Below are 15,706 nucleotides of genomic sequence, written 5' to 3'. Positions count from 1 at the left end.
TATCCTGAGAGTCTCCAGCAGGAGTCTATAACAGTCACAAGCATCTTTTTGTTCTGCCTTCCGGTAATTTTCCCTGCTCTCAAACATTTTGCCCATGTTACAAAAAACTATCAGGTTCTTTCTTTCATCTCCAAGACTGTTTTCCGATTCTCCTTCTTTATAGAAATTCTTATTTAATCTCTTACTTTCCTCTTTCCCTTTATTTTTCTCCCTTTTATATTAATTACACTTCTTGTTTCCCCCTCCTTCATCCAGTTTCCTAACTCACTTCCCTCTTGTCCCTCCTCCTTCGGTGTGTCCACTCCTTTATTGCTCTCACTTCCCCAAACTTTATTCAAGGGGAGAAGTTCACACTCCTCTCGCCCACATGTAGCTCCATAACAGAGCAGTATTCAGACTTTTCAGCTCGTTGCAGCGGTCACTTCCACCCACGGGTGAGGACCAGCTAATAGCAGAAAGCAGCGCTCTTGCCTAGACATTTGTCTAAATGAACAATAGGTTGGTTACCCTACTGCAGTTTAGCTGCTAGAGGCTGAAGCAGAAAGGGACCTGACCCAAATAGAAAATTACTACCTAAAATACTACTGTTCTTATTTATTCAGTTGCTTTTCTCCTTTACCTTGTTCCAAACCCCAGCCGATATAGGAGATTTCCATGTTATTTCAACTCATTTTATACATACTTCAAAACTAGTCCAGTTATAAAACATGCTTGCCTGTCCAGCATATAACAGTTTCAAAACAGCATATTATAAACATGGATTAAACTAGAGTTCTGCCTAGTCTAGAATACTATTTTTAGACCAGCCCTTGCCTATTTTTAGACAAGTTGAGAAGTGTTTAAATTCAGCTAAAATAACCATTTAAGTCCCAGCGTGGATGGGGGTCTGAATGGTTGGTACCCCAGCCTTTACATAATGGACAAAACTTAGTAAGGTTTACAAAACCCAAGGAACTATTTCTGAGGCACAGCACTTCGAGGTTTAGGCAATTGAACACTTACGGAGATATTGTGATTTTAGTATCTGTGTCCTGTTCAATTTTCTTTAGGTTTCTTCCTTCTTTTCCAATAAGACGGCCAACAAAATTGTTATGTGCTAATATCTTCAAGGGAATTTCTTCTGTACTGTAATAGAAGTTACAGAATTCAGACAAATGGCCAACTATTAAAAAGCAATTGAAAAAGGCAAGGTTTTAAATGTAATATCACTTGAATGAAAAATCTTAACTGTTTGCTGCAATAACTTATACCCATAAATATTTACTAACAGATTAAAAATGAGGGCATGTCTACACTACAGCTCCATGTAATTACTGCAGTGGCTCATGTCCACACTACCCTCCTTCTGTCAGTGGTGTGCATCCTCACCAGGAGCACTTCCACTGACTGAAGGGGGGCAGTGTGAGGAGCTGAGAGCCAGGGCCAACAGCTAATGTAAGTAACACAGTGTCTACACAGACACTGCACCGTCTTAACTACACTGACATAAGCCCTAAGCAAAGAGGGTGGCACTGAAAATAAAATTAAAGTTCTCTAAGCCAAAAGTTAAATGCTGCTACCAGACATCCAGGAGAAGATTCACCTTCACCTGCTGACAGATAAAGCTAAGAGTACTTCTTTAATGGGACTGGAAAAGGATTTGGAATTTTGCTTTCTTTAAACCCTTTACTTACAATTTGGTATCTTGAGCTTCCTTTTGCATGATCTCCATAATAATTTTACAAGCTGTCGAGCAGCCTTCAGGAGTAGAGTGGATAGTAATTGGTTTCTCAGCAGCACCTGCATTTTCTTTACGATGAATATCAATTCTTGAGGAAAGAAAAAACATTAGCCGTAAGCATTTATTCTAGTTTGGACTGAGAACTGAGATTATAGATCCACTTTATTTTGAGTTAATATGGATTTTTTTAAAACCAAAACCAAGGTTTCATTTGGTGAAACATACAAATATAGTTATTAACACAGGGGTTCTCAAACTGGGGGTCGGGACCCCTCAGAGGGCCACAAGGTTATTACATGGGGGTTTGCAAGCTGTCAGCCTCCACACCAAACCCTGCTTTGCATCCAGCATTTAAAATGGTGTTAAATATATTTGTCATAAATATAAAGGGAAGGGCAAAGACCTGTAAATCCCTCCTGGCCAGAGGAAAAACCCTTTCACCTGTAAAGGGTTAAGAAGCTAAGATAACCTCACTGGCACCTGACCAAAATGACCAATGAGGAGACAAGATACTTTCAAAGTTGTGGGGGGGGACGGGGGAACAGGGGGGGACAGAGGAGAGAGAAACAAAGGGTCTCTCTGTCTGTGTGATGCTTTTGCCGGGACCAGAGTAGGAATGCAGGTCAGAACTCCTGTAAAGAGTTAGTAAGCAATCTAGTTAGATATGCGTTAGATTCTGTTTTGTTTAAATGGCTGATAAAATAAGTTGTGCTGAATGGAATGTATATTCCTGTTTTTGTGTCTTTTTGTAACTTAAGGTTTTGCCTAGAGGGATTCTCTGTGTTTTGAATCTGATTACCCTGTAAGGTATTTAGCACCCTGATTTTACAGAGGTGATTCTTTTACTTTTTCTTTAATTAAAATTCTCTTTGAAGAACCTGATTGCTTTTTCATTGTTCTTAAGATCCAAGGGTTCGGGTCTGTGTTCACCTATGCAAATCGGTTTTTATCAAGCCTTCCCCAGGAAAGGGGGTGTAGTGCTTGGGGGGATATTTTGGGGGGGAGACATTTCCAAGTGGGCACTTCCCCTGTTCTTTGTGTAATACTTTGGTGGTGGCAGCGTTTAACCTAAGCTGATAAGAATAAGATTAGGGTGTCTTTCATGCAGGTCCTCACATCTGTACCCTAGGGTTCAGAATGGGGAAGGAACCTTGACAATATTAAAAAGTGTTTTTAATCTATAAGGGGGGGAGGGGTGTCGCACTCAGAGGCTTGCATGTGAAAGGGGTCACCAGTACAAAAAGTTTGAGAACTACTGTATTAACACCACATAAAACTCAAAACTCCGTTAAATATTTTCCTTTTTAAAAGATACACATTCTGGTTTTGCTGGATGATGCTCCACACGTTAGAAAGTGGATTTTCCCTTCCTCACCAGATTCTATGCAACACATTTTGGCGAGATTTTTATATAAAATAGAAAATTACTTTCTCCATTAGTAAGCATGTGTTGCATTCCACCTAGCTTTCCTATCACAAAATTAGAAAGGGAACACCTGTTAGTTTCCAGCACTTCTGTAAAAAGACTATTTTACATCCTACTAACGTTCACATCAGGAATATTTTCCTGGTTTTCAACTCTAAATGTTTCTATTCTTAGTGTCATCTCATTTTTTCTAGTTATATCTTTGTACCATCCTAAACATCTGCACCACAAAAGGTAACTCAATAAAATTAAGAATTACTGATGGCCTGCAGAGAGACAATAGGGTCCTGAGTGTTTGCACCTTTCAAATACCTTGATGCAAAGCTCCAGTTTTCTGAAGTCTAACCATGAGTCAATACCTCCAAACCCCTAAATCATTTGTATTGCTTTTCTCTAAACTCCCTCCAAGTTGTCAACCCTTCCTGGATATGGACATTTCATTTTGGCTCATAGTGCAGCATTTTGTGAAAAGTCCACGAAACCAACTGTCAGGAGAAGAAGAGGAAGCCGACATTTCTCTTGTGTATGCCTTCCCAAAGTGACAAAAAGGGCAGACAGCATCCTCTGAAGTATCTGCTTACAGCCAGTGACAGTACTTCTGCTCTCATCTGCCCTTTTCAGAGATCATGAGTAAGTTGGCGATTGTATCATGCAAATTTTTATGTGTCATGCGTCTTTTTTTTTTTTTTTAAACACACCAGAGGTTCAGGGGAAAAACCCAAGTCACAAAAAAGGTCACTGCATGAGAATATGCATGAGTGTGTGAACCCACCTTAGAAAGAAAGCCCACCCCACACTCACCCTGTAGCAGTGGCTTCTGTTCCAAAAAGCAGGGAGGTAGGCCCAGCCCTGAGCGTCACAATTCTATGCACTAGGTCAGAGCACCACGAAGGCTTGTCACATCCACCCTTCCATCTCCATCTATGGAGGGATGCAAGTGCCAAACTTGAATGGCACTGCGATCACATGGGCCCGGTCACAATGCCCAGAGTGGAAAACCAGACCCACAGGAGCTGTTACTGCTTTATTATAATGCATGATTACCATGAACACCATGACCTCTGCACCAAAATCATAGCCTTAATCTTTAACATGTCCTAGGCAATGCTTCCCAAGCCTTTGCTGGTCTGAGAATTGGAAGTCGTAGGGCTCCCCCAACAATTAGTTTCTTGTTGTGTAGAGCACTCTCCATTAAACAATCTTTTCAGTCCACCTTCAGTATTTTAAATCCACTTAATTAAAAACAGTAACAAGATTTTTAGGCTATGTAAGCATTTATCCGTTAAAGTCTGGTTAAATAATAAATTCAGAGGTCTGACATGAAAGAACACCCATCTCATTTTAGAAACTACACTTCCCCCATTAAGTCATTGACATGATACATATCTGCAGCCGATCTCCCTTCCCAACCCCAAGAAAATCCATCACTCAAGGTTAAAATACCAACATATTGTCCCCGATGCAGTTGCACCACTGTAAGCTCTCTAGTGTAGCCGCTCATAAGCCGATGGGAGAGAGCTCTCCCATCCACTTAATTAATTCATCCCCAACAAGCAGCAGTAGCTATATTAGCAGGAGAAACTCTCCCGCCAACATAGCACTGTCTACACCAATGCTTAGTTCAGTGTAACTTATGTCACTTGGGGGGTGGCTTCTTCACACCCGAGCAACATAAGTTATACCAACATAAGTGGTAGTGTAGACGTAGCCCAAGAAACCCCAGGGGAGAGGGGCAGGGCAGACGGACATGAAAGCCCCAAATTCTCTCTCTTTCACACACACACACACACACACCCTGTGTTTAGTTAAACAGAACAGTCTTGAGAGCACCCTGGATAGGGCTATAGCTAGCGGGATGCATTACTACTTGAAGACTTGGTTCCCCAGACCACCAGTGTGTGCTCTGCGCAACCTACCAATGGTCCATGGACCATAGTTCCAGAATCACTGTCTTATAGCCCTTCCCGTCACTGGATAGCTACTGTTTAACAAAGGTGCGTTCTAGACACAGAACTTTACAATTAGAACCCTGAGAAGCAAAACATCTCTGTAATTGGAGGTTTCAGAGTAGCAGCTGTGTTAGTCTGTATCCGCAAAAAGAAAAGGAGGACTTGTGGCACCTTAGAGACTAACACATTTATTTGAGCATAAGCTTTCGTGAGCTACAGCTCACTTCATCGGATGCATTCCGTAATCCATCCGATGAAGTGAGCTGTAGCTCACGAAAGCTTATGCTCAAATAAATGTGTTAGTCTCTAAGGTGCCACAAGTCCTCCTTTTCTTTCTGTAATTGGAGACCATTCTATTAGTACTGCTGGTTTCTCACAGCTTTGAATTAAATTAAATCTGTCAAAGTGAAAGTACTGAAGAAAAACACACGAAGGACAAAATGTGGCCCCTAAACACAACTTGCTGATTTGTTTGTTACACACAATTCTTTTAGTTTGCCCTTTTACCACATAAGCCAATTATGAAGCACTGCATGTTTTTAGAGTAACCCTAATTGCCATCTTAGTTTGGCAAGGCAACACCCTTGCAGGGGCTGTCTCAACATAAAATACAAACACCAAATCTCCAAAATGACACCTCCAAGGCAGTAGAAATGTAACAGAGATGTCACTTAGCTAGTCTACACTTCAAAAGGTTTTGCCAGTATAGTTATAATGGTATAGTTATACCAAAAATACCCTTCTAGTACAGCTGCTGCTTATGCCAGTTCCCCAAATGAAACATGCTACACTGACAAAAGGACTTTATTGCTGGTATAACTGCATTTACACTAAGATGGTTCCTGTGTAAGTGTCGTTAAAATGTAGATCTGGCCCAAGCGTTCCAGAAAGAGGAGACAAGACATGATACATACTTGACAAACTAGTTTCATATGCTTGTCCAAACAGTAAGTTGTACTGTGTTCTATTTGTAAAACCAAGCTTTTCTCAAAAATATCTTGGAAGACATGGAAAGTGGCAATCAATCCCAGGGGAACATTTAAGTTTACACATCAGACAAGAGGGAATTAACAGGGTAAGTTTTTAGGATGAAAAATGTGCCAGATAGACCAAACTTTTGGCTAGTCCACAAATATATTCACCACTCCATCTGGGGGAGAGGGAAAGGAAAGAACACATGCTTTTGCTGGGTGTATAGGGAGAAAGACAAAGACAGCCAAAAGAAAAATTAAAGCCCACAACACAATTCTGTAGAATAACCTACTTGGACTGTGTCTGCTTTGTGATATTTCTGATAGTTGCTCCTTCTTTCCCGATAATGGCTCCTACAAACTGCGTGGGAACCAGCATCCTCAGTGGAACATCTGACTGTGGTTTCTGCCTTGTGGCCGCACCAGGTGACCCTTGCCTCGGAGGACCCCTCTGTCCAAATCCACGTCTCCCTTGTGGATGCTGTTGTGTGGGAGGTTGTGCTGCCATTTCATCTGGGATATATGCAACTTTCAAGGAATAGTTTTCAAGCTGGAATCCGTTTAGTTTTTCTATTGCTCTGTACAGTTGCAAAGGGGAAAAATATGAGAATTATACATGGGACCGTATGAAATGAAAAAGCATTCAGTTATGGGCTTCTGCTCATTGTAAACTGCATGAATGAAACTAGAGACTGACACCTACATGAAAGTTAGTCTCTTAGGCCTTGTTTATACTACAGACACTACGGCAGCATAGTTATGGCACCGTAGCTGAGCCGCTGTAAACCCCAGAGCGTTGAGACAGACTACACGGCACTAGGAGTTTTTCCATCACTGTAGGAACTCCACCTCCCTAAGCAACAGTACTTAGGTAGCATTCCTCCATTAGGTAACAGCATTCTTCCATTAGCATTCTAGCATTAGGTAACAGAAGCATTCTTCCATCAGCCTAGCTGTGTCTACATAGGACTCAGGCTAGCACAGCTCCGGTGTTCAGAGGTGTGGGTTTTTCACACTCCTGGGTGCCACACTTACGTTGACTGCATTTTTAAATGTAGATCAAGCCTTATACAACCCAAGATCCATGATATACAATTATGCAGAGACAGCACTATGCACGAAGTTACAAATATGCTCTTGCCAAGTCTGAGGGTGTGTCCACACTCTGGAGCCTAAGCCCACACGGCTGTGTCAGTACAGCCCCCTAGTGTACACACAGCCGACACTTTGACACCACCTCCCAGAATGGCATTAGCCTTGTCTCCTTTTGCTGGTATATCTTATATCAGGCAGGTGGTTTAACTACACTGGCAAATTAGCTCTTTCTGCCAGTACAAGCCAAGTCTATGCTTGAGGCTTTGCCAGTATTAGCGGTACTAATAGAGCTATACTGGCAAAGCCCTGGCAGTGTAGACTAACCTTAAGACAAAAAGTGCTTTTTTAAAACACAGCTAGCTAACAGGATTTGAAATACCACTCAGCACCTATTTTAGAGAGTTTAACACCTTTACAATCATATCAACCAATTATGTTGTAACCTTGTTAGAAAATTAGCGGAAGAAATTCACTTGGTCAGGAGCATAGGTTACAAAGCAGCCATCTGACACAATAGAAAGGTGTTGAAATGCATTTGCACTTGTTGCTAAATGGTGTTTTAAATACTAATAGCTAGCTGGATATATATATATTTTTTTAAAAGGGAACTTTCCCCCTTGGAGGGACCCACTAATTAACACCAAGCCTCTCCCACTAAGCTCCACTAATTCCCACTTTCCTCCTCATTCTCATTGTTTTGGGGCAAAAAGAGGAACAGAGCAATTACAACAGCATTCCTCCTCTGCCCCATACAAGAGGCAGAGCGTGGCGTGGAGCTCCCTTTACCAAGTCTCATCTACTCTTGGAAGTAACACTGTGTTATAAAATGTGCATTTAACATAAAGAACATAAGAACAGCCATACTGGGTCAGACCAATGGTCCATTTAACCCAGGATCCTGTCTCTAACAACAGTGGCCATTACCAGAGCGTCAGGGGGAGTGTCCAGAACAGGGCAGTTGGAGGGATTTACCCCATCTTGCTCTCCCAGCTTCTGGCAGTCAAAGTTTAGGGTCACCCTGGGCATGGGGTTGCATCCCTGATCTTGGCTGACAGTCACCAATGGACTTATCCTCCATTAACATATCTAGTTCTTTTTTGAACCCAGTTATACTTCTACCCATCTTAACATCCCATGGCAACAAGTTCCATAGGTTAATTGTGCACTGCATGAAAAAATACTTCTTTGTTTTAAATCTGCTGCATATTAATTTCTTTGGGTGACCCCTGTTTTTTTGTATTGTGGGGAAGGATGAACAACACTTCTCTATGCACTTTTTCCACACCATTCATGATTTTATAGATCTCGGTCATATCATCCCTTAGTCAGCTCTTTTCTAAACTGAACAGCCCTAATCTTTTTAGTCTCTCCTCATAGGGAGCCTATTCCATACCCTGGATCATTTTTATTGCGCTCCTCTGAACCTTTTCCAGTTCTACTATATCCTTTTTGAGATGGCACAACCAGAACTGGACACAGTATTCAAGGTGTGGGTGCACCATGGATTTATATAGTGGTATTATGATATTTTCAGACTTATTTTCTACCCTTTTCCTAATAATTCCCAGCATACTGTTACCCTTTTTGAGTGCTGCTGCACGGTGAGCTGAAGTTCTCAGAGAACTACCCACAGTGACCCCAAGGTCTCTTTTGTGAGCAGTAACAGCTAATTTAGAAACCATTATATGCGTGTAGTTGGGATTATGTTTTCCCATGTGCCGTACTTTGCACTTATCAGTGTTGAATTTCATCTGCCATTTTGTTTCCCAGTTACCCATAATACAAAACAGTTTAGTCCATCTCAGGTCAGCCAAAACCAGCTGACGTTTTTAAAATAAACAGTCCTCAGCCCGGTCTATTCATAAAACATAGATCAACCTAGCTATGTCACTCAGAGGTGTGAAAAATTCACACCCGAGAGACATAGTTAAGCTGACCTAAGCCCCAGCACATACAGTGCTAGACTGATGGAAGAATTCTTCAAACTAGCTATCACCTCTTGAGAAGGTGCATTTGCTACAGCAATGGAAAACCCCCTCCTGTCGCTATAACAAGTGTTTACGCCACAATGCTGCTATAGTGCTCCTAGTGTAGAAATGTTCGTTGTCTACACCAAGTACTATGCTCTGTTTAGCTTTGTGCTAATGTGTTATCAATGCAATGTTCTTTCCTAGTGTAGGAAAGACCCTGGACACTGAAAAACAAACCCACTTTGTGGGGCAAGTATGACAGCGTTGCTCCTTTCCCATTAAAGGAGGGGAGGAACACACTAACCTTAACCACCAAAGGTGCCTGTCAAATGAGTTTCAGAGATAGCACATAGGTAGAAAGTGTCCCCAGTATACTCTTTCCATGACAGTGTTACTTCCAAGGAAATGAAAGAGCATTTTAAAAAATTATTATTATTAAATAGCCCAGGATTGCCCTGGAATAGAAAATCTTTCTGAGAGTAGGATTCTTTTGGACTTCAACACCTTTGCCAGTTTACAGCAGAAAAAGTCAGCAATGTGGATGAACTGGGAGATGTACTGAAACTAGGAGAAACCAGAGTGCCCTGCATAATGCTGTAAATATCTGTTCACTAATTTTAGCTTTGCTTGGAAAAAAGTTACATTTATTTGTGGGGAGGGTTTATTGCTATGACATAGGTGGGGCTGGCAGTGCTGCCTATTATTAAGGTTTTCTGACACTTCCCATTATAAGACCCTGTTTTCAGTTGTTTGTAACTTTGCCAAACTTTATCCATTTGGGCTGAAGATTTCCATGCTCATGTCTGCCTCATGTTGATTTTTATACACACGAGGCAGATACTAGTCTGGAAAAAAATTTTAAGACTTCAGCCAGAACAGTTTGAGAACAAGATTAGAGAAAAATGCATAATTTTGCCCATGTTACAAATTCTGGCAACCTTTTCTTTGAAAAGCTCTCGTGCCTTCATTCTTTAGAGCAGGGTCGTAAGACAAAGAAAACCCCAGTTCACACATGCGCAGTAAATACTTAGGGCATGTGCACACTACAGCCACTGCAACTGTACCACTGTAGTGCCATAATGAAGATTCAGCGGTTCTCAAACAGTGGGTCAGGACCCCAAAGTGGGCCATGACCCCATTTAAATGGGGTCACCAGGGCCAGTGTTAGACTTGCTGAAACCAAAGCCTGAGGCCTGCTACCCTTGGCTGAATCTGATGCCGAGGGTTTCACCCTGGGCAGCCGGGCTCAGGTTCAGTCCCCCACCCCCACTATAGGGCATGTAGTAATTTTTGTTGTCCAAAGGGGGTCACGGTGCAATGAAGTCTGAGAACCGCTGATGCTTCTTACACTGACAGAAGGGGTTTTTTGGTCTATGTAATTAATTCATCTCTCCGAGAGGTAACACAAGAATTGTTCTGCAGCTGAGGTGCATTTACACCAGGCATTAGGACAACCTAACTACAGTGCTCAGGGCATTAAGTTTTTCACAGTCCTGAGAGACGTACCTAGGTTGATCTGATTTTTAAGTGTAGACAGGGAAGTGGATTTTAGCAGCTAAATTCCTCAAAGATTCCATTTGCACTGAGCATGTTCCAGTCTGGAGCAGAGCAGGACTTTCCCTGCATTTGCAGTTTTGGGCTGCTATATAGGCCATGCCAGGTAGGTCTATGCACCCGAACTGAGAGTAGAGAGACTTTCTCTCCTGTGCTCCTCAACACCTCCCTGCTGGGGCAAGCAGCATGGAGGAAGCCATCTGACCTGGCCCTAAGAGTCTCAGATTGAGCACCCAAAATTAGTGAATACTTTTAACCCTGATCTCTCTATGCCTCAGATCCCTATCTGTAAAACAGGGATACCACACACCGCTGACCTCACAGGATGTTATGAAAATAAATTAATATTTGTGAAGCACCAGGAAGCTATACAGTGAGGACTGCCATAGAAAAGTCAATGAGGAAATTAGTAATTCTGGGGTTTGAATAGTGTGCAGTAAATAAGGCACAGGCCACACATTGACTAGCTGCTCATTAATTGACTACCATCCATCCTCTGCATTGAATGAGGCAGGTGTCCTGCAAAAAAGGGCAACATGTGATCATGGAATTAAAGACTGTATCATAATGCACAAGCGGCCAAATTAAGATTGCACAGGCAACTTTAATTCTGACATTTCCCAACTTCTGAGTGCTTTGACTTTGCAACCTTAAAGCTTTTATATATTTTGTGCTTAATAAAAAGATAAAGAGGGGACTGAGTGGAAAATATGTAATTTTTAAAAGGTGGAGGTAGGCCCATTGCTGATCTCTCTCCCTCCCCCATGCCTTAATCCTTCCTACATTTGTTTGCCAAATTCCCACACTGTCTCCTTCTAACCCTCAAACAAAATGCTTCAAGAAAAAAGCTTTATGACAGAATCCCAGCACTGTTATGAGCAACCCTACACCAAACCACCGCATAGCTTTCTTACATATGTGTAAGGAAATATTTCTGCCCACATCTCAGCGGCATATAGATCACTTCTACACACTGTACATGACACAGCAATGACTGCGCAGCCCTGTGTGTTTTCAGTGCAATGTAAGCAGGATTTTTCTAATTAATATATAGATCAGAACTTATTGCAGTGATTTCATTAAAAGTCAGTACATAGCTTAAATACAAAGAAAGTAGTGAGAATTGGAAAGGGAGGTGGGGGGGGGGATGAAATAAACTTAAAAGATGAGTAGGGGCTAGAGTGAGAAGAAGTGTACTACTGGACTAGATTTACTTATTTTTACTAATTAAAACTACAGTCAGTGGCCATCCCATGCTCTGGAAGCCCTAACAGACCACTGAAGTTCATTTTAAACCCACCTTCTGTAATAAAGCTGCTCCTCTCAGAGCCAATGAATTGCCCCACAATTTAAACACCAAACCACAACAGCTAGCACATCTCTGTATTCTTCAACCACCTCCTTCCCAAATCCTTGGAAGAAAAGATGGCCCTTGCAGCGTGACCAGAAGGTTAACTAATCCAGGCTTCAGTGGAGCAAGTGAGGAAGAAAACTACACTTCAGAAGCTCCCACTCATGTACAACAAGGGGATTCTAGCACCTTTGTTGATCTCAATGGTATCAGGATGGAAATAAGTGGTATCTCAATCCCACTAGAAGCTCCTTTCAGCCAAAGCAAATAGGAAATAATAATGGTTTTGCAGATGGAAGGGAACAAAGGATAAAAAAAATCTGATGGGTGAAAATGTTTCCTGTTCTTTGCAACCCATTTCAATACACCAACTCAATAGAGCAAAAATGAGGTGATCATACAGGACAAATGCTACTTACTCATCCTCAGCTCAAATTTCATGAGACTCTGCATAGTTAACATGAAGTACTTGTTTAATGGAAGGCTGGTGAAGAACTCGTATCAGGGGGCACCACTTGTGCCTGCCAAACTCTGACCTACAAACTATCTACTACCCAGATGTGAAAAAAATAAAAGTGGCTTGGTGGAGATAAAGGGGAGCGGATGAGAGAGAAGAGTTAAATAGAGAGCACTGAACCTGTTAACACCAGGAGGTTACACCCCAAATTTTGTTTAATTCAGTCTGCTAAGTTAAAAAAAATAAACAAACACCTCTATGCCAGTCAACTGCAAGAGTGGGAAGGTGTGATCAGCTGGACAGGATGCTCACAGTACAAATATTTTATCAGAGATTGGTACTAAAACAGGATGTATAGAAGAGGGCGATGGCCACTGATCATAACCTGTTAGACATAAAACCAGTTAACTCACTCAGAAATAAATGGCTTCCTGTATTAGAATGAGAGAAATATTAAGTATATCATGTTTTCATGCAAGTTCTTGGTTTCAAATCAAGAGCAGCAGGTCTTGTTATGGTCTTCTCATCAGCTCTCCAGGCAAGTGTGTCTGTCGCTCTGTCCCTCTCATGCTGTGGTAGGCTGAACAATAGTCTTAACTGCTAAACACACTACCTTCCCCTTTAAGGTTCCATGTCTTATGGTTAACCAGTTATTCACTGGTGTTCTTTTGGCACTGAAGACTAGGTGGGCAAGGGATATCACTCCCAAGCCCAACCCGTGTCTACAATACTAGAAAATTTTTCCAGTGGACACATTTGCATGAAGGTCTTTGATGGCAGCATTTCTTTTGTATAATTAGAGTCTTCTGTATTTAAATACTTGTATTTCTTTCATAAGTAGTTTTCAACATTAAAGAACAACATAAAACCACAACAGAAATATAACAGACTGTAACGGCACAAAACTCAGGATTTTCAGTGTTTGGTTCCCATAGCAACCTTAGTTCTGCCCCCTTGCAGCATGTATTGCAACTGTATTTTATACATGATCAAGAATTTATGAAATAACACAAAATGTTTCAGATGCATACCAAGCATTAAAAAGGTAAGGTTTCTTTGCGCTATATACTGCCCAGGATCATAACAGTGTATTCTAATGCATACACATGTCTCATAAAACAAACATACTTCAGTACAGCTTTCAGATGTTAATACTTATCAGGTTATACTAGATCTGAAAAGGCATACATCCTTAAGGTCTAGGCACTGTAGCCAAAAATTAAAATATAGTCAGTTCAAAAATAGAGCCAGCAGGTATTCATCCCCAAGCCAAAGAAAATAATCAACCACAATAAAACCAGATCCAAACCATACCCCTTCCCGTCCTTTCACCCCCAAACATTCACCCATAAATTGACCCTCTCTCGCAAAAGTCTGGGTAAAGAGATGGATTCTGTAACATGTCTTGGGGGTCAACAAATGTGGGTTATTTTAGAACAAGGAGGGAAATGATAAGAGTAGGGTTTTGAAGTTGAATGCCCCTTGCGGTAAATGACCTGCCGGCAGCTTCTCTGTTACACAAATGGGCTGCAGGTCCTATGTTGATTGTGAGTTTGTCAATATGGCACAAGGAGAGGTAATCTCTCAATAGGCAGGTCCGAAGCCACTTAGGAGCTTATGTAGTAGGTCAAAATCATTCCCTTCAACTCTACCCTGAAATCAATAAGCCGACAATGCAAGTCACGGAGCACTGGTCTCATATGCTCCCACTGAGATATGCTGTTGAAGAGGGATGCAGCATTCCGTATCAGTATCTGGACTGATTTAAGATGTGTAGCCCCAGCTACAATGTTACAGGACTCCTGTCTTGAGATGGCAAACACCACAATCACAGTAGCTAGGCTTGCAGCATCTGAAAGGAACAGTCAGAATTTTCTAGCCAGATGAAGACTGGGAGGTGTGGGGGAAGAGGGAGAAAAGGGGAGAGACAGGGACCACCCCTCATTTCTGGTCACTACTGCTACACTGTAACAGCCAGTGAGGATTCGACATCAGTAACAGACAAATCCTCAATCAGAAGGGCAGATAGAATGGCTCAGCCTGTCTTCTGAATGCTTCCCTTAGAATGCAAGTATCATCTCCACCCGCTAACTCATCCATGCCCCCCGTCTCACCCAGATACTGGCTAAGCATTTGACAGCACTGGCAAAAAGGCTGAGCTGGATACAGAGCTGAGGGACAGCTCATGCATCCTCATCAACTGTTCCAAATAAACATGGAACAAGAGAGGAGAGTAGATGGAAAGCTGTGGGACTCCAAATGACACCACCTTTAGGAATGAACAGCAATGGCCCACCCAAAACAGCTCGCAGGGAGCACACAGCAAAGGAGGAATGAGCCCCCTGACAGCAGCCCTATCCACTCTTGTATCCAGAATTTGATGTCCTGCATTTATTCAGTCTACTATTTTCAAAGTTCAAAACATTGTCTTTCTTGAAAGAGAGTTTTCTTCTGGCAGAAAAAAAAGGCACCAGCCCTTTTTCAGCACTGACTGCAGGCCAACATTAAATACAAAGAACACCAAGGCATACACGTCTGAGCTGTTTGATCACAACCTGAAGAAAACTAACTTGGCAATTTCCCCCATGTTTTGATGACACAAAATGCAGCGTCCGAAGTTCATTTCTGAACTAAAACAAAGACATTTTATTTCAAAACAATAATGCTTTTCAAGATTCCAAACAACTGCAAACAGGTTTAATATCATCTCAGTCTTGTATTACAGCATTACCAACACACATGCTGTCATATATTTCTGCTAATGCACACTTCAACAAGGCAATACACTATAAAATTCAACTACTGCTTAAGCAAATGGTGCTGCAGCTGAGATGTGGCCAGCTTTATATGTTACTATCAGCCATAGCTTGTAAACTAACCCTACTAAATGCTAGCTTTATATTTAGTTGCATTGCAGTAGCCCCCAGATGCCTCAATCAGGATCAAGGCCCCACAGTTAGAAGCACTCTATAAATACACATGAAGACATGGTCTCTGCTCAGAGCAGTTTGCAAGCTTAGAGCTTTATTAATCCTAAACATATCCTAAATATGAAACCAATATCAGTTGTTGAGTCCCAATTGTCCATAAGCAGATTCATAAAGCCCAGTTCTCATTCATGTTCAGACTGACCACCGCTATCTTAGTGAAATCAGAGCTCATTAATTTTATAGCCATTACTTACCACTTGAACCTGTTTCAAGTAGCAAACTT

At 41.7% G+C, this 15,706-nt stretch overlaps 1 protein-coding gene across 2 annotated transcripts in view; it reads right to left on the bottom strand.

The window, feature by feature from the left end:
• Positions 1-15,706, bottom strand: part of IGF2BP3 (insulin like growth factor 2 mRNA binding protein 3) — a 167,592-nt gene that overhangs the window by 55,506 nt on the left and 96,380 nt on the right. For both annotated transcript variants that reach the window (XM_073333722.1, XM_073333723.1), the window contains 3 exons: positions 6,360-6,644; positions 1,674-1,808; positions 1,003-1,125 (listed from right to left, as the gene is read on the bottom strand). In XM_073333722.1, coding sequence (XP_073189823.1) covers positions 1,003-1,125; positions 1,674-1,808; positions 6,360-6,644 — 543 coding nt within the window. The remainder of the gene's footprint in view (positions 1-1,002; positions 1,126-1,673; positions 1,809-6,359; positions 6,645-15,706) is intronic.

The sequence above is a fragment of the Lepidochelys kempii genome, chromosome 2, assembly GCF_965140265.1.
Source record: "Lepidochelys kempii isolate rLepKem1 chromosome 2, rLepKem1.hap2, whole genome shotgun sequence".
NCBI classification, from domain to species: Eukaryota; Metazoa; Chordata; order Testudines; family Cheloniidae; genus Lepidochelys; species Lepidochelys kempii.
Note: the sequence above shows the minus strand (reverse complement) of the source record. Positions and strands in the feature narration are given on the sequence as shown.